This window comes from Amblyomma americanum, chromosome 5, assembly GCF_052857255.1.
Source record: "Amblyomma americanum isolate KBUSLIRL-KWMA chromosome 5, ASM5285725v1, whole genome shotgun sequence".
Classification (NCBI taxonomy): Eukaryota; Metazoa; Arthropoda; class Arachnida; order Ixodida; family Ixodidae; genus Amblyomma; species Amblyomma americanum.
Window position 1 is genome coordinate 29,074,731 of NC_135501.1, and position 19,627 is coordinate 29,094,357.

Genomic DNA, 19,627 nt, shown 5'->3' on the forward strand with positions numbered 1-19,627 from the left:
GGGGTAAGGGAAATTGAACGAAGGGCCGAGAGAGATACTGGAGGCTGACCTGACTTGGGGATTGGAACCACAATAGAATGCTTCCAGTCTCCCGGCATGACGCCAGAAAGCCACACTTCGTTAAAAGTATCAAGTAGGGTTTCCAAAGCCCTCCCTTCCAAGTTACGGAATAAGGAGTTAGGTATGCCGTCGTGCCCGGGAGTAGTAGTAGTTTTTAAACGGTCAATGGAGGCCAGCAGCTCTGCCATGGTGTGGTCAGAAGTAATCCCATCGGGGGGCTCTGTTACCGATAAGTCAGGTGGAGACGTAGCGGTGCAGTCATGGCTTGGAAAAATTGACGGGCCGCTTGTTGTGCAAATGTGTCCTCATCCACATTTAGCGCGAGGCGAATGCTCTCTGTGTAATCTGCAACCTGAGAAGGGCGCTCGATGGCGTGAAACACTCTCCAAAGATGTCGATTGCCCTGCGTAGAGGACAGGCGGGCACACCATGCAGCCCAGCGTTGCCTGCCTAACCGCTTTGCATAGCGCCGCGCCCGTGCGGTAGCGCGGTGAAGAGTAGGAAGAGCCGAAGGGTCATCGGGGTGACGAGTAGCGTAAAGATCCGCCTGGCGACGAAGAGCCCACAGATTCAAGAGATGTATGTCCGGGTTTGGGTCGTCTTCATTTACAGTAGTGGTAATAGTGTGAGTAGCGAGAACAGCAGATAGAGTAGACAATGCTGAAGAGGGGTTGAATGTAGATAAATGACTGTCTGCGCGTACAGAATCCCATGATGTTATTCGTACAGTGCGGCGTATTTTCCGTAGACGCGTAGGCGTGAGGGAGATAAAAATAGGGCTGTGATCGCTACCCCAAGTATCAGAATCAACAGCCCAACGAGGGTTACCGGGGCCTAACCACCAAGTCAAATCAGGTGAATACGGGCAACCTCGTGGGCGGGTAAAAGTATTCGGGTGGTTTAAAAGTTGAAAGTAATGATCTGAAAAGCTCCCTTGGATGTGTGAACCCCTTGAGGAATCCGATGGGTAACCCCACGCAGTGTGTGCGCCGTTGAAGTCACCACCATCTAGAATAGGGATACCCGAGTTGGTAGAACGTAGAAAACGAACCCATATGCGGAGCCAGGACGACTATAAAAAGAAACTAGAATAAGGGGTGTGCGTGCAGGTTTTACGAGAAGGGCGGCAACCTCTTGACGTGTGTTGCACCACCGTGAAAGGTCGAGCGGTGTGTGCGGAACTGAACTGTTAATATAAATTGCAGATTTACCTGGGCTGAGGGAGGAGGCGGTGCAACGGCGATCAGGGATAGATGGTGAATGGTATGCGCAGAAACCTGAAAGGCGTGGGAGTGCATTATGCTCTTGCAGTAGGAACGCCCATGCCCTCAGCTTTCCGTCGCGAAGGCGGATGTTCACTTCAGAGGCCTTATTAGCGAAACCTCGACAGTTCCACTGCACCACCACCGATGATGATGCGCTATCCATGACGAGGCCGAAGAGCTTCCACGATGAGGGATGTCACCTGCTTCATCAGCGCTAATATCTTGTCCACTGTCGGGGTAGTCACGGCTAACAGGTGGTCGGCACCTGATTGTGGGCCAGTGCTTACCCTAGGTGATTCCTCTGATGATTGCTCCCGAGTTATGAGAATTCTTCGAGAGGATTGAGAACGACGCTGTTCCCGGCGCTGGGTGAGTTCGTCTAGTCGGCGGCGAGCCTCCGCGATTGCATTGTCTAAAGCTGTGTCTTCATCTGTGGTATCCACATGTGATGGATGCACTGGACGTTTGGGCGTACCATTTGATCCGGGAAGGTGAGCCGCTTGTGCATATGTACGCTGGCGAGGAGACGTATGGTGAGCAGCAGGCTCAGACAAAGGAAGTTCAGGGAAGTCGTTGCCGTCACATGCGAGAGCTGCAAAGCGATTACTTGTAGGAACATCCATTTTTGCAGGCGACTTGTGAAACTTCATCGCTTGCTTCTTCTTTGGACAAGCGGGGGAGCGAATGTCATGGTCCGGCGATTTGCACAGGGCACAATGAGCTGTTGGTTCATTCATGTCGGCCACAGCTGCTGGATTAGGGCAGGTATTTTGCATATGTCCTTCTTTGTGGCAGTGATAGCAAAAAATACGACGAGGTCGGAAGGGCTGTGGTTTGACGATCGCACCGTAGTAGGTAAGGTACTTCAGGAGAGTCAACGGGCCTTGAAGGATGAGCAGGTATGAGCCCCGGCGACCCATAGGCCTTGCTTGCAGTACAACATGGGTTGAGCAGCGAATATTTGCGCGCACCTCCTCGGGAGGGCTCGTGCTGTCGACATGATAAACCATGCAGCCGAGTGTGTCAGGACCAGATGCAAAATATATTTGCACCGGGACATGCTTGCTGTCATCCAGGGGGATCCGCGTAACTGCGCAAAGTTTCTGGGCGTCCATCAAGGATGACAAGTTTACCGTGATGGTGTTCGATGGGCGATGGACGACAAACCCGCAGTAGTTCGAAGAGCCAAGGGCATGGTCAATTGTGGCTTGAACATTCCGGGCAGGGATGGCAGTCATATCAAAGCGCAATGTAGGCTTGATGGTAACGCGGAACGAGTTCACAGCAGGCGGATGAGAGCCTTGACTCACGGGAGGCATCTGTGGAGGAGGCTCAGACGCTGGTGACGGCCCTTGGTGGGAATACTGAACTGGCGCGACGGGCACAGTTTCTTGAGGGAGTGCCACGGGCACGGAGGCGGTAGAGCAGTCCATGTCACAGGCCAAAGTCGTAGCATCGGAAGACGGCGCAGGCTGGAGGCCCAGAGGCGCTGACGATTGCGTGGACGTGGAGGCTGCGTCAGGTGGCAACACAGCGGGCATCCGCGTAGCCGTCGTCGACAACGCAGAATCCATGCAGACGCGTAGCGCGGCCTCGCTCGGCAGCGCCGAGCTAAGCCTAGCTTGCCCCTGAGGGTTCCGGTTGGGTTTTCTCACTTGAGAATGCGCCCGCCGTGCCGGGAATTTCTCCGCAGTGTCGTCGTCAGCATTCGGTCTCACGGAGGGCACTGTCCGACCCACGCCACACACGAGAAGACAGCGAAAAGCGAAAACACGGACCTAGAAGCAGACACGTATCCACCCACTAAGTCTTCGTCTTCTTCATCTCCGTGTTTCCTTTTCGTATCGGCTCTTTTCTTTTAAATTAAAAATACGGATTCGTTTTGTTTTGTTGCCTCTTTTTTTTCTCCTGTACTCTTGTTCGAATCTGTACGCGATAGCGTTGCCCTACAGCAAGTCGGGGACGCGCTACCAATTCGCTACACACGTCTGTACCTGTTTGCGAACAAGGTTCCTGTGCGGGAGCCGAAACGTCATTTAAGTGTTCATTTCTATTTTGGACGATGTTTTGCCTTCTTATTCACGTACACCCCCGACCAGACGGGTTTCCGTCCAACCCTCGACTTGAGACAAAAGTCTACTAACTATGCATGGCCATAAATCTATAGACGGCCTATTGGCTATATGTAGTATGTGTTTTGTGTGTAGACTAGTTTATAGGGTATGTCTAAGATCATAGATTTTTATACAAGACTTTATGGAATTCTATAGACTGTCTGAAGAAACTTTTTTAAGGGTGGTCTGCACGTCGGCCTATGAATGGTGTGCTGTGAAGTGGTAGTAACTTATTTTTCTGCCTGCATGTTACCAACGTTACCGCTGACAGCGTCGACAACGTCTGAAAACGCTAAAATTGCACTTTTTTTTACATAGGGAGCGAGAAAAGAAGATATGTTTTAAGTTCAAGTTGTCTAAAATGCAAAACAGCGACCACAAACATGCCCAGTCCGTGCCCAGTGTAGACCTCTGGGAATTTTTTATCCCACTACTATGGGAGTGCACCGTGGACGTACTGTATTACGTGCGCTGAGTTGCTTTGCTGCAGGTGCGAGGCAACTCTCCCAAGCGGCAGGGTGCAAGTTTCAAGAAAGATGTGAAAAGTAAAACTCCAAAGACAGAGAAAGAAATTAAAACAAGAGCTCTGTAAGACTTTTCCCACTAGATGCATTCTAGTATGTGAGAGTCAAGCAACAATGAATTTCACCAATCAACAATTTGATGCAAGAAAGGGTTACAAAAAAAACGACGCCGCTAACGCAAGAAACCATCTGCTTGTGTGTTTAGCTGTTGACCGTTTTTTTCTCTCGTCCAATTTCGTCCTTTTTCTAGCAGGACAGGCCCTCTCCCTCGGTTTCCTTCTTTGAGAAACAAAAAGCTGCCTTCGCATCTGTCTTCTGCATTTTCTTGGACGAAACGAAAAGGCCAGATTATTCTCTTCACGTTTACTCCAGACCCGTGTTTCGCATGCGAAGTAAACTCCACGGATTTGTGAACCTTTCGCATACTGAAGGTAGAGCCGAAATCGAAAGCCAACATTACAAAGAAAGTAGAAATAAAATATATATAGCACCGCGATGAACATTAACTCACCAAAACTATACATAATTATGATATTTTTAATAAATTGTTCTTGCTCCTCAGAACTTTAGGGGTGATCAGTGGGAAGTCAGCATGCATTCATAACTTTACGGCAAATTACATAGGTACAACGTTATTCCGATAATGTTAACCATCTGGTCATGAGCATTGTAGCTAATCTGGGACGTCTTCCTAAACGGCCGTTGCTACTTGCTTGGTTTATAGAAGAGGGAAACTAGCGGACAATACGTTATTTGACACCCACCGAGAGTGCCCAATCCGATATTCCCGCAACAGCTGCTATTCGTCCTGTGCAATACCTTCGGTCGAAATGTTCGATTTTTCGTTGTTTACAGATTCCCTCTTGTCCACCTGCGCAGTGAGCAAGGACCACCAGGAGGTGATGCACATGTAGCAGGAGCCGACAGACTGCCGCCCTTCGAGCAAGCGGCCGGCGGGTTGACCGACACAGTGTCGACGTAAGGACTGGCTCAAGGTGGCCGACATGCCCGACCACAGCGTCTGCTGCTCAGCCGGGGGCCCGCTCACGCCACAGCGGCTGGCGACACACAATCACGGCGTGGGGCGAAACTCAACGCCAACAGACGCTCTCTTCCTATGCACTGCCCTTGTGGGCAATAAGCCTGTCGCCGTTCCGGAGGCTGGCATCTGGCGACCGCCTCCTTGCCACCCTCGTCTGTGCGTCGAGAGGTGAACGACGTGACAGCCTGTGAAGCCGGTCAGGACAGGTGCTGTGCGTGCCGAAGGAAAAACTCTGCTTTGCTCCCTTCTCTGTCAGTTTTCTTGCCCTGTTAGACACCTGTTACGCGGAGTCCTTCTGCCTCTTCTTGGCCTCTTGCTACTTACGTAGGTGCTTACGAGACTACCGATATGAACACTTTCTGCTTGTTAATAAAAAAGAATAAAACTTGTTAATTCGTTGAAGAGAGACATAACCAGCTTGATGGACGGAGATCAGACGCAGTGCAGCTCTCTTGCAGTGCACAATTCCTCCGGTGTGGGCTGCATTGTCGTGCGTGATAAATCGATTCAAAGGCACCTCAAATAAGGAAGATAACAGCAACAAGCATAAGCGACAACACTGGTTGCATTTTTTCGCAATAATGGCGGCGTCATATGTGTTTATTCCTGTTATGGTAATCCTTATTCACTTAATCACACAGCTTCCGCATCACCGTACAGTCATCGCGGCTCAGTCGGCGAGGTATGAATTCATGACGTCTAGCCTCGCGGGTAGAAACCGCCGTGACGAAATGGGGGCTAGAAGATGGGCGAAAATTAAAGAAGTGGTGTGGGCTTGAAACTGCTTCATTCGTGGGACACAGTTGAAATGCGCCTTGAGGAAAGGTGAAGCAGAAGGTGAAAAGCGGGAGAAAAGATCTGCGTAATTAAATACTTCGTATATTAACTTCAACCACATAGAATTATTTCTCATACACCCACTTCGCACGCTACACTTTCGATTTTTTGTAATTTTGTTTTACATTTCAGCTTCATAGAAACACGGCCGCCGCGGCCCGTATTCGATCCCGCGCCCACTTGCTCAGCAGCCGAAAGCCAATGCCATTCTGCTCATCGACCAGGCGCCAAAGCGGCCAGATTCCCGAAGTTAGCCGCACAAACTCGCAAGTGGGACCGGTTCCTTATGAACTCGGGAGGCGCATGCGGCTGCTTCGTCGTGCTTACCACCCACACCTTGAGTGCACTCTCTGCGGACAATTATCGGTTCGCAGAGTTTTGTGGACAAAAATCCATCCACAGATGTCTGCCAGCAAAAAAAAAAATGCTCAAGTAAAACTCTTGTTTGTGCCAGTTGGTTCATAGTGAAAGCAATATGAAGACGGCGCGACCAACGGGGACAGAAAATAGACGCAAACGACCGGGCGAATGCTCGTGCTGGTCTTGTCGCTTGTGTGTCTTTTGTGTCCCGGCTGATCGTGCGGTATTCATATTACTTGCGCAAAAAAATGCGCCGGTACAATGTCAAAACACTCGTCTTAACAAGACGGAATTAATTAAAGAGCGCACAGCAAGCTTTTGAAAGGAAAATGACAGCGGAACATTTGAGACAGACGGCAGCGTCTGTTACAAGCACTCCTGGGAGGCATCAGCAGGATGAACAAAGCTTAGGCTAGGGCAAGTAATGGAGCGAAGAGATAAGCTATGATCATTTAGCCTAATAGAGTGAACCCGAGGTACAGGAAGCAGCTAAAAGCGTCAGCGAGTCAGGAGGGGACATGCAGTTAGGACATTTTGTGGGGTAGGGTGGGCGAGGCTGGTCCGAAACTGGGCTTATTAGAGGTTTTTGCAACATCTGCCTTGCAGTGCAAAAGCCCTAGCTAATGATGACGAGAATGTTGATGTGCTGGTGGACCACGTTTTTGAGTAGCGAGTGGCTTCGTCCCCGCGATACTCACGGGCGCTACATATCGCTTTAGGCCAGCGACTGCTTCACGCCCGGGAAGTCGTCGCAGCAGGGGACTGAGGGCTCCGCCCTGTACCAAAGCAGCTTCTTTCAGACTCATTAAAGATTACTTCTCTTTCTCCAGTGATGAGGCGTACGACATTTACGAGCTCTACCATAACAGCACGAGTTTCTTTGCATACTGAATAAATTGGTCTTTCATTTGTGCTGATGGCTTCCATACATCATATCAGATCTACCAAATACATTGTGGAAGGTTGTCCACATTTACTGAGAAAGGTCTGGTGGCAGCCGCTGGTGAGTTGGCGGAGCGGGTCGCAGACGCTGCTGGCTGTGGCCGGTTGCCATTGAATATGTTGTCCTGTGCATGCGTTCCAGCTCACGCTTCTGGCTACAATCTCTACCTGTAGCACCTCTACAAGTGCTACCCCCCCCCCCCCTCCCTAGCACAATGCGCGATAGATGAGAAATACAAAGACGATGTCTGTGTAAAGCTCAGGAAGAAAGCGCGGTGAAGAAAAAAGCGTATGTACCGTCTGGCACAAAAGTGGTATAGTCCACGCAGCGGGAGCCGGAGCAACGAAAAACTGCATCGGAACACCATCTACAGGCGGTATCTGAGATCGAGACAGCCAGTGGGAGCCCTTTATTATTTGCAGGCATGTCGCTTGACGCAGCAGTAGCAATAATGAAGACACAAAATGAAGATGGCCATCAGATTGCTACTGCTGCGGCGCCGCACGGCATTTTGGCGAGCTGAAGCACGAAGCATTGAAACGAGTCATGTGACATGCCTGCAGATAATAAAGGGCTCCCACTGGCTTTCTCGATCCCAGATGTCGTCCGTAGATGGCGTTACGATGCAGTTTTTCGTTTCTCCGGTTCCCGCTGCATCGAGTAAGAACTTTTTTCCCCGATAGTACATGCATGCACGTAAAGAATAAGGCTTTAGGGGTCCGGGTTTTGTCTGAAGTTCGTGTACGGCCGTACAGTACCCGCAAGAAATTCGGGAGGGCGGGGTTGGGTGCTGCACAGTGGACAAGGCTGAGAGGTTGGCGTACTTTCAGCTGTGAGCTCCGAGGTGTTAGTGACGGGAAGAAAAGGAGGAGAAGGGGTTATGGGCTTACTTGACCTGCAAGCAGAGCGAACACGTGGAAGAAGGCGCTTAACAATTGATACGGTCCTCAAAAAGGAGTTGGCTTCGGTGAAAAGTAGGCCGGTGTGGGTGGTGGTGGTGAAAACCTCTTTTGCTCAGAAACAAAGATTGGGAGTCAGAAGACCCCTCTGCATGGTCGGTATCCTCAATCCGGGACACAGCACGACGAGGCCCCGTCTCGCGCCCGCTTTACCAGCGTCCTTTGGGAGTCCAGTGTAAAGCAGTTCAGGAGGGCAGTCTCCAATGCCTCTCGGGTAGGGAAGCCTGGCGGCAAGCAGGCACGGTGAAGTGGACGCAACCGGCGCGTTTCTTTGCAGCGGGATAAGCAGTTAGCGGTGCGGACCGAGGTGGAAGATGGCGGCGAAGTAAGCGGGCAAGTGCGGAGGCGAGTGAAAACGGGATCAGCAGAACTGCCTGCACGTCCTCTCCATTGGAGTGGGAAGCAATGAATCGCACAAAGCTGTCCTCCCACGTGTGCTGCTCGAATGGCGTAAGTACGGAAACTGGTGGTGGAAAGTTAGCAGAGTCAGTGTCAACAGTTCCGGGCTGCGGGCAGTCTCTGCGGCAGAGAGCAGAGATGGTCAGGAGCACTGGGTTGGGCAGAGCACTCTTGGCATCGGCTGGGCGCCGGCGCCCGACGATGTCAACATCGGCGCGCATGTATTTGGAAGCGTGGGATGATGCTGGTGAGTTCGAGAAGGCGAGGTCGCGCACCGGGCGTGGGGCGTCCCCGGAAGCACTGGAAGAAGAGCTGTTCGTTAGAAAATGTTGGCAAGAGACCGATGCTGGCATCGATGCTGGCATGACTTGCCCAACCCTGGATGGTGGCTCAATCGGTTGTAGCGGTAGTGTAGAGATCAGGGTGGGTAGCGACTCCGGTTTAGGAGCGGGCGCAGAGAAAGCCGAAGCAGCTGTGAGGGGCTACAACATTCTCTCAAGCCACAACAAAATAGAACAGAGGTCTGGCTCAACAACATTTTTACACTATGTCTAAAGGCCCTGCCCTAAAACCCTGCTGCGCTCTGGTGGTTGTAAGGTATTCTGCATAAGCCTAGGTCACCAAAAGGCTTTTCACAAAAACCTTGTTATTACCAGCAGCGCTATAGCTTTCAGAATTACAATCTTGAACGAAATAGCAACTCTATAATGCATGGCATGGACGTGTCAAAATAATCCAACGCAGCTAGCATACAAAACCCTAGGCCTCAGCAGTTGGCCTCACATACTCTTCACCTCGGACACAGACCGTCAGCAGCAGCTAGCGGAAAGGGCAAGGAGAGCTGCAGCGCCCATTGGATCCTGAACTAGGCTTTGAACCACATCCTTAAGAATCCTCTTCAATGAAGTTTTGTTCATTCATTCGGAGTTTAGAGGTTCGGCATGACTCTGTCAGCCGCGCCACCTCCAAGGTGGCTTCTGTGGCTCGTCTGTATCTCTGGCCCCTGAGGCACGTGCATATTAAAGAATGAAGTAATTTTTTCCAAGGAAAAAGCCTTGTAGGAGCGCCAGAGACACGAAAGAAGTACGCAAACAAAATACGGCCATTGAAGCTGCAAGCCATGAATAACCTCTTTGCGAGGAATTTTGGGGCAACTTGGAAACAGCATGATTTGCTAGAGTGTTTGAAAGAATTTTCTGCGTACTAGACGGGGAAGGGTTTAATGCGACTGGCGTGCTTAGGGACTGCTGCCTATGCGGCGTGGATAAGAGATGCAGTGTCCAACTCCAGCCCATGGTATGTGAAGCTAGCAACGTGCGCTGCGAACAACAGATGGTAAATGTGCCTGCCATCGTCACATTCGTTTAGGTTTATTGTGATAAATTGCGCAATCACGCGCTGGTATGTAGGTGCGCCACAAGAGAGCATGCGCCTGTTTTGGGCCTGTGTTGCATCACCGGGTGTGCTAGTAATTGTCCCCCGCCGTAGCTATTTAAGCAGTGGTATTCTTCCAATAGAGGGTTTTTGATTCTGTGCAGTGCGGTTCACGCGTCAGGCTGTTGCAGTGGCGACGAGGCACGGTAGGATCCGCGCAAGGGCAGGTTGGCCGGCAGCATGGCTTTCGGGAGTCGCATTCTAGATTTGGACCTCAGTGAAAATTCGTCGTGGTTAGCAATGTCGAGCGCATTGCCTTATCGTGCGCAGCTAGCAAGCTCACAATGGATGAGGACAAACGAGCTGTGTGTTGCTCAGGTGCTGTGGGCCAGAGACGTAATCCCTCATAGCAGCCTCGTCAAGGCTTCGCGACCGCCCAACGTGGGCTACTAAGTAACCGTCCACGCAGTAAAGAAGCCATCTGAACTATACGCGAGGTACGTCTTTTCGAAGCAGGACCAACAAGACGGAGAGGGCGTGGTTGACTATGTCACTGCTTTGTGGAAGTTATCCAAGAACTGCGGATTTGGCGGTAGAAAATTTCCATTAGAGGAATTTTTTTTTATTCGAGAAGTGTGCCATGAGGCATAAGTTGAAGAAAGGAAAGGGGGGAAGGAATGCACGGGATTGAAAGTTAAAAGAAGGAGTGAAGAACCGTTGCGCTGAGGTATTGTTGCGTGGCCATTTGGTTTCTGGAATTTCTGACAGTGTGATTCAACAGCGATTGTTAGCGGAAAAGAATCTGACGTTCGAGACGGCATAGGAATTAGCATTAACGGCTGAAATGACTGCCAAGCAGCAAAAAGTAATGAGCAATGCACAGGAGCCCGAGTGCCAGCAGGAGTTGACGGCGGAAGTAAGAAGGGTGGACAGCATGAAGCAGCCAGAAAGGCAGCGGCGTTGTTTTCGCTGCTTGGGAGCCCATGCAGGATGGCATTGCAGATACAAAGATTCTGTGTGCTTCAGCTGCGGTGGAAAGGGACACTTATCAAGAGCACGCCGAAAGAAGCAAGCAGAAGTGGAATTGCAGCTGGATGATACGGAAGATTCAGTGAAGAGCGAGTACGAATAGTTGATAAGTATCAGCGCAGTAAAAAGTGGGAGGTCAAATTACGTCATCGCTAAAGAGATTTGGAAAGAAATCGTGCCTCTGGAAGTAGATTCTGGAGCTGCCGGAAGATCGATTATTAGTGTGAAAAATTTTAGAAACCTACAAGGGGCAAAACAGATCAAGCTGAAAGATTGCAACACGCAACTCGTTACCTAGTCAAGGGAAGGACTCGACTTGCTGGAAAAAGCGTCCATGCCCGTGAAGTTCTAAGGCAGAGAATTTCAGTTGCCACTAGTGGTAGTGGAAAATGAGGGAAACACTCTGCTGGGCCGGGATTGCTTCCAGCAGTTGGAAATCAGCAGAGCGAGTCTTTATAGCGTCAACGCCACACCAGAAGAAATTTTGTAAATGTTTCCAGATGTCTTCAGTGAGACGTTTCCAGGCTCTACCCTACCCCGCATCCACATCGAACTAAGGAGGGCGCCCAAACCGGGTTCCTGAAATGTCGTAGCATTCTGTTTGAGATAAGGTAGGAAGTCGTGGCGGAGCTGAACCGCATGGTGGAACTGGGAATTCTGCCAATCGCTCAATATTCCAACTGAGCAACGCCAATCGTCATGGTGCGGAAAAAATGGCTTCCTCGGAATAATCGGGGATTATCGAAGCACTGTGAACCAGGTCATCAAAGGCAATGTACACCCACTTCCGACAAGCAAGGAACTTTTTGCTAGATCAGGAAGCGGGCGTGATTTTTCCAAGCTGGATCTGACGCAGGCCTATCAGCAACTGTTGGTCGATGAAGAAACGGCGGAGTTGCTCACGATTAACACCGTGCAGGGGCTATACAAAGTTTGTCGTTTGCCGTTCGGCGTGTCCGTTGCCCCCGAGGTTTTTCAAACAACTATGGACACTGTTGGCCGGGATGCCGCAAGTAGCTACTTACCTAGACGAAATACTGATTGCCAGCGGGTCAATTGAGGAACATGGGCGGATGTTGGTTGAAGTCCTTAGCCGCTTGTCCAAATCGGGGCTCAGAGTTCAAGCAGGAAAGTGCGAGTTTTTCAAGGACAGCCTTGAGTTTTTAGGGCATCGGACTGACGCAAAAAGCATCTACCCCTCGAATGTTAAAGTCGAGGCCATCCAACAGGCTGCTGAACCCAAGAACAAAAAGGAACTGCAAGCTTTTTTGGGTATGATAAATTTATATAATTAGTTCTTGAAGGGCAGAAAAAAGGTAGCTGAAAAGCTGTATCGTTCGTTGGATAGCAACATAGCATGGAACTGGGCTGCAGATCATGTGGAAGCGTTTGAGGGCCTGAAGAAGTTGCTAACCTCTAACTCGTTGCTGGCGCATTATAAGACAGATGCTCCGTTAGCGTTGTCATGTGACGCATCATTTGTGGGTGTGGGAGCAGTTCTGGCTCATCGTTACAGCATAAAAAAGCGCAGCCTGTGGCGTATGCGTCCATAACGCAATATAGGGCGGAGTGCATTTATCCTCAGATTGACAGTGGGACCCTTGCCGTGGTTTTTGGGGCTCGACATTTTCACCAATACTTTTGTGGGCGGAATTTGCTCATTATCACGGGTCACTAACCCCTGCTAGGAATTTTCGAGCGCTACAACTAAATTCCGGCAGTTATTTCTCCCTGCATGTTAAGGTGGACGCTAATGCTGTCAGCATACGATTACGTGCTGGAGTACAGGAAAACCAAGGACCATGGAAACGCCGACTGCCTTAGCAAGTTACCGGCCCCTTAACCCGCCAAAAGACCGAGGCGCCGGGCGACATACCCCTACTGGACGCTCTGGAGCACCCTCCAGTGAGCGCAACGGGAGTGGCAGCCTTCAGCAGTTACAGGTGCAGCAATGGATCCTTTAGGGCTGGCCGCGAGAATGGGTAGCCCTGGAGTATTCTGCATATTCAGTAAGGCAAAATGAGTTGTCCGTACTTCGTGACTGTGTACTATGTGGGAGCCACGTAATAATTCCAGATGCATTGCAGAAGCAAGTTCAGTCTTATGCACATGGCCATGAAGGCAATCGCTAGATCGTACGTGTGGTGGTTGAAGATGGATGAAAAGGTCGTCGAGTTTGTCAGGCACTGCACGCCATGCCAGGAAAGCAGGCAGAGTAAACCTAGGACGCCAACGCATTTCTGTACAAAGCCCGAACGACCGTAGAGTAGAATACACGTGGATTTCGCAGGACCCGTCCAGGGCGTGTCTTTTTTTTTTTGGTGGTGGCAGACGCCCTGTCAAACTGGGTAGAAATCGAAGTGATGCCGTCTCTCCAGTCATCTACAGTAATTGAAAAGTTGCGCAAAATGTTTGCAGCACATGGTTTGCCCGACGAGGTTGTGCCAGATAATGGCACGGCTTTTGCAAGCAGGGAAACCCAAGCTTTCCTGGAACTAAATGGTATGCGTTATATGTATACAGCGCCGTACCGCCCAGCAAGCAACGGAAGGGCGGAGCGGATGGTCCGAGAACAGAAGTGTGCATTTCTGAAACAGAGACAAGGTACCGTATTACGCAATATTGAACGATTTCTGTTCAAACAGCACTCCATGCCGCACACCGAGACCGGAAATCGCCAGCCGAAGTCATGCTGGGCGAAAAGTTCAGAACCGCCCCGGATGAGAGCGACGCATGATGCCTTCGGCAGCCGCCACCAATAGGTTTTCAGTCGAGTGACGTGGTGTACGCGCGGAACTGTCGGCCAGGGCCCGAGTGCTTGTCTGCTCGCGTTTTGCGACGGTTAGGCCACGTCATGTACGAGCTGCGGACGGTAGACGGAGCTGTGCACCGACACCACCGGAGCAACGTTCGCAGAGCATGGTGCCCTAAACCCTGGGCCACGGACCATCAAACCTGTCCCTCGCTCGTTCTGCCGTCTATGTCAAGCCCGGCCCTGGGACCTCCGGAGCCCGAGACGTCGCAGCCGCTCCAGCGTTCCACTCGCCAACGTCACCCCGTGCGGCGTTACGGCATCGATGGCTAAGAGGGAAGGGATGGGATAGCTTGTGCCTCCGCGCGCTGTGACGTAGGTGTGCCACAAGACAGCGTGCGCCAGTTCTGTGCCTGTGTTGCATCACCGGATGTGCTGATAACTGGCCACCGCCGTAGCTTTATTTAAGCAGTGGTATTATTTCAATAAAGCGGTTTCGATTCTGTCCAGTGTGACTCACACGTCACACTTTTACATTGATGCTGTCAAAGATGTTCAAGCAAAAGGGACGCGCTCCTGTTTCGCTCTTAAGGTGGTGTCGGTAGCTTAAAAATAGATTACTTAGTTTTATATGTTCCAACTATGCTGTTTTTTATCCATTAGGATCAAAACCAACCTTGAAGATTACTCCTAAAATACCTGCGCTCCTGCGCAGTGTTTTCTTCCCAATTACGTAATAGCTTTTATATTGCCACGCTGCTGACTTTCTGCCGGCGCCACCTGGAGGTCGAACTGTGTTCCCGAGCGCGTGGCCGAACGTCTTCTTTGTCCAGAACGAGCGCGGCGGTGTTGGCAAACCTCGCCCTAGTGAACAGCTTTGTTCTTTGTATTTTCGCCGGTGACATTTTTGGTGGAGCCGTGCTGGGTATCATCCCATGTACGCTGACCGGGACGATAGCCCTGACGCTTCTCCCCGACGAGCAGACGCCACACCTGTCCACAAAGCGAGCCGTCGCCTGCGAGGCCTGCAACCCGAATTTGAGCCACTCACGATTCCTGCTCGGGCCATGACTTCCGCCACTGGCAGCCAGACAGGTCAGTCCTTCGGCAGTGCCCCGCCGTTCGTCTTTCTTGCACCTCGGTCGCCACCATCCTTCCACGGCGACCGGTTCGAGGATGTAGAAGATTGGTTGGCCGGTTTTGACCGTGTGGCCGCGTTCAACCAATGGGACGACGAGCGAAAGCTGCTGAACGTGTACTTCGGACTGCAAGACTCGGCGAAAACGTGGTTCGAGAACCACGAGGCGTCCTTCTCTAACTGGGCAGCTTTTCGCCGCGAGGTGCTCGCCACGTTCAGTTCGAGCGACCGAAAGGAGAATGCCGAACTTGCCCTTCGCTCCAGGTCACAGCAGTCCAACGAGAGCGTGGCCATGTTTATTGAGGACATGACCCGCCTCTTCAATCGGGCAGACCCAGCCATGCCCGAAGCTACAAAGGTGAGGCACCTTATGCGTGGGGTAAAGGAGCAGCTGTTCGCTGGCCTCATGCGCGACCCTCCGAGAACTGTCGCCGCCTTTGCCAAGGAAGCGACGACCATAGAACGTTCCTTGCAGGAACGGAGTGCCCAATACGGCCGTCAGGCAAATGTAGCGGCCGCTCAGTACTGCGCGTCTTTGCCAGGCCCCGGGGATGAGGCGCTGCGAGCGTTTGTGCGGAGCATTGTCCGCGAAGAACTGCGACACCTCCACTTGAGTGCTCCGTCAGAAAGCGTACCGTCGACAGGCGATGTTCTCCGTGACGAAATCCGGCGAGCGGTGCAGCCACCCCCAGCACCCCTTTCGGAGCCGCACGTAATGTCCTACAGCGATGCCCTGCGCCGACCTGCCTCGGCGCCGCAAGCGTTTCGCCCCGTTGCCGAACAACCACCACCCCATCGTTACGTGCGTCCCATCGAGCAGCAGCAGGACCCGTGCCCTCCATTCCGCAAAGCGTACGTGTGGCGAACGTCCAACGATCGTCCGCTCTGCTACCACTGCGGGGAGCCCGGCCATGTTCTGCGGAATTGCCCGTACCGGCGGATGGGTCTGAGAGGATTCCCACCGGACGCGCCTCGACCGCGCTATGGTGAAAGACCGCGGGACATAGAGGAGTACCTGAACTCTCAAGTGCCGCCCCCGACCTCACAGCGGCGACAGTCGCGATCGCCATCCCCGAGGCGCTTTGCTACGCCCAGTCGGCCCTCAACCTCCGGTCAGTTCGGAGGCACGTCCCCTCGGCGGGAAAACTGAAGACGGCGTCCTCCGGGGGTAGGGCCGCCGCCGCTGCACGAAGTCAACAGCCTCCACCCGACGATTGGACGCGACGGCCCGAGCGTCAACGACCCGATCCGACGACCTCACCGACGTGCTGCGAACGATTAGTTTCCGCTGAAATTTTAGTAACCGTCGACAGTTATGAACTGACCGCACTCGTCGATACCGGCGCTGATTTTTCTGTGATGAGCAGGGAGCTAGCCATGACACTCCGTAAGGTTCTGACGCCTTGGTGTGGACCCGTGATCCGCACTGCCGGTGGCCATGTCGTGACACCAATCGGCGTCTGCACTTGCCGCATCCAAATCCGTGGTCTTACTTTCACCGGCTCCTTTGCCGTGTTAGCTTACTGTTCAAAGGACCTCATACTGGGCATGGATTTCCTTCACGAGTATGGTGCGATCATAAACCTTCAGGAACTCATGGTATCTTTTTCCGCCCAGCGAGCCGTTAACACAACCACCGAGCCCTGTAAAGTAATGTTGCGCATATGTGACGACCACATAACAATCCCTCCGCGAGCCAGCAAGTTCGTCACAGTCGAGTGTACTGACAGCACCGGCGCTCTTGGCATTGCTGAAGCGAACATGTCCCTGCTACTCGCTCGGCAAGTTTGTGTCGCCCGAGGCCTAGTAGACCTTGCCAATGGTCGTACCGAAATCTTAGTCACGAACTTTACTCGTGAACCGCAACATTTGACGAAGTCAGAAGTCGTCGCTTATTTTGACGAGCTTGGAGAGTGTACGAGGCAGTGCTCTTTATCCACCACGTCAGACCTCGCCGACGCGACGGCTACAGCCATTCCGACTGACGTGAACCCGCACCTCTCGGCCAGTCAGAAAAACTGCGTGCAAAGCCTAATCTATTCCTTCCGCGACTGTTTTGCGGAAACTTCCAAGGTCCGACAGACGCCGCTTACCAAGCAAAGAATTGTCGTTGCTGACGACCAAAGACCAATTTGCCAGCGCCCTTATCGCGTGTCTTCCAAAGAACGCGATGCCATCCGCCGCCAAGTTACACAGATGCTCCAGGACGACGTCATCCAACCTTCCACGAGCCCCTGGGCATCGCCTGTTGTTCTCGTCACGAAGAAAGATGGCACCCTCAGGTTCTGCGTCGATTACAGGCGCCTGAATACCGTCACGAAAAAAGATGTGTACCCTCTGCCCCGCATTGATGATTCCCTAGACCGCCTGCGCCATGCCACCTTCTTTTCATCCCTTGACCTCCGCAGTGGGTATTGGCAAATAGAGGTCGACGAACGCGACCGAGAGAAGACCGCCTTTATTACGCCTGACGGTTTATACGAGTTTAAGGTACTCCCTTTTGGCTTGTGCTCGGCCCCTGCCACGTTCCAACGAATGATGGACACCGTGCTGTCCGGTCTGAAGTGGCAGACATGCCTCGTATATCTTGACGATGTCGTGAGCTTCTCTGACACGTTTGATGAGCACCTGAAACGCTTGCGTGCTGTTTTCGAGGCCATACGTTCCGCTGGTCTCTCTCTCAAGCCAGAGAAATGTCACTTTGCATTTCAAGAGCTGAAGTTTCTTGGTCACATTGTCAGCGCACGAGGTGTTAGTCCAGATCCCGAAAAGACGGCCGCCGTAGCTGCCTTCCCTAAGCCAACAGACAAACGGAACCTGCGTCGTTTCTTGGGCCTCTGCGCGTACTATCGCCGGTTTGTTCCCAATTTCTCCCGGCTAGCAGAGCCTTTGACCCGCCTGACGAAGGATTCTGAACCCTTCATCTGGGGCCAAGACCAGGACAGCGCCTTCACAGAACTCAAGTCCCGTCTGCAGTGTACGCCTGTGCTTGGCCACTTCGACGAAGAGGCCGACACTGAACTGCACACTGATGCTAGTAACGTTGGCCTCTGCGCGGTCCTTGTTCAGCGGCATGATGGTCTAGAACGCGTGATTGCTTACGCCAGTCGCACTTTGTCCCGTTCAGAAGTCAATTATTCCACAACGGAAAAGGAATGTCTAGCTGTGCTGTGGGCCGTTACGAAATTTCGTCCGTACTTGTATGGCCGCCCGTTTCGGGTCGTGAGCGACCACCATTCACTCTGTTGGTTGGCGAACCTGAAGGATCCCTCGGGGCGGCTTGCTCGATGGAGTCTTCGGTTACAAGAATTTGATGTCACCATCGTGCACAAGTCTGGCCAGAAACACAGCGATGCTGGCTGTCTATCCCGCGCCCCAATCCTGTGCCCCACTGACGAGTCCGACGACGATTCCGCTTTTCTTGGTGCTCTCACCACGTCCACCCTTGCCCAACAACAAAGGGCCGATTCTGACCTGCTGCCCCTCATAGAATACCTTGAAGGAATCGCCCCATCTCCACCTCGGCGCTTCAAGCGCGGACTGTCATCGTTTTGCTTGCGCGATGGGGTACTCTACAAAAAGAACTACGGCCCAACGGACACTGTCTATCTGCTTGCAGTGCCAGCTGCGCTTCGTGACGAAGTTCTGCGCGCGTGCCACGACGACCTTTCTTCGGGCCATCTCGGGTTTTCCCGCACGTTGGCGCGCATACGCACCAAGTGCTACTGGCCCAAGCTTGCTGCGGTTGTCCGCCGTTACGTCCGAACCTGCCGAGAATGTCAGCGCCGGAAGACGCCACCGACTAAACCAGCCAGGCTCCTGCAGCCTATCGATCCCCCGCGCCTCCCATTTCAACAGGTCGGCATGGACTTACTCGGTCCGTTTCCGGCGTCTTCCATGGGTAACCGGTACATTGCTGTTGCCACTGACTATCTCAGCCGCTACTGTGAGACCAAGGCTCTTCCCCGTGGTACCGCCGCCGAAGTCGCAAGTTTTTTCATTCATAACATTGTGCTTCGTCACGGAGCTCCAACGGTCGTATTAACTGACAGGGGAACCCCGTTTACGTCGGCACTTACGAACGAGGTACTTCGACTCAGTGGCACCAGCCATCGAAAGACAACAGCTTACCATCCGCAAACCAACGGACTGACTGAGCGGCTTAACAAGACAATTGCCGATATGCTTTCTATGTATGTCGACGATGACCACGCGAACTGGGACCGGATACTTCCTTACATAACGTTCGCGTACAACACTGCGCTTCACGAAACGACGCGCTTCACTCCTTTCCATTTGGTGCACGGTCGCGAAGCCTTGACCATGCTGGACGCCATGCTTCTTCCGGATCCTACTCCCTCTTCTGTCGTGGATGCCGACCAATTTGTCCGTGACGCCGAAGTTGCTCGACAGCGAATCCGGTGCCAACAACAACGCGACGCCGAGCGTTACAACCTCCGCCGCAGGGAGGTGATTTACACACCCGGTGACCAAGTCTGGGTGTGGAGCCCAATCCGTTTGCGAGGGCGCTCCGAGAAGCTTCTTCGCCGTTACTTTGGTCCGTACCAGGTGTTACGCCGCCTCAGCGCGGTGACCTACGAGGTGCTCCCTCAAGGAACTGTCCGGTCCTCTCGACACCCGACGTCCGAGGTCGTCCACGTGGCGCGAATGAAGCAGTTTTATTCCCGTTAGCCCCGGACCCAACCCCGCCATTACCTTTCGCCTTATTTTTTTTTCTTCCCCTCGCGTGCAGCATCGAGTCGATGCCTCTTAGATGGGAGGGGCAATGCCACGCTGCTGACTTTCTGCCGGCGCCACCTGGAGGTCGAAC

The 19,627-nt window shown here is 52.5% G+C and overlaps 1 protein-coding gene across 5 annotated transcripts in view; it reads left to right on the plus strand.

The window, feature by feature from the left end:
- The window catches only part of LOC144132355 (protein stum homolog), a 452,020-nt gene extending 446,613 nt beyond the window's left edge, over nucleotides 1–5,407 (plus strand). For all 5 annotated transcript variants that reach the window (XM_077664695.1, XM_077664698.1, XM_077664696.1 and 2 more), the window contains one exon: nucleotides 4,843–5,407. In XM_077664695.1, coding sequence (XP_077520821.1) covers nucleotides 4,843–4,877 — 35 coding nt within the window. In that variant the 3' untranslated portion in view covers nucleotides 4,878–5,407. The remainder of the gene's footprint in view (nucleotides 1–4,842) is intronic.
- Nucleotides 5,408–19,627: the final 14,220 nt, after the last annotated feature.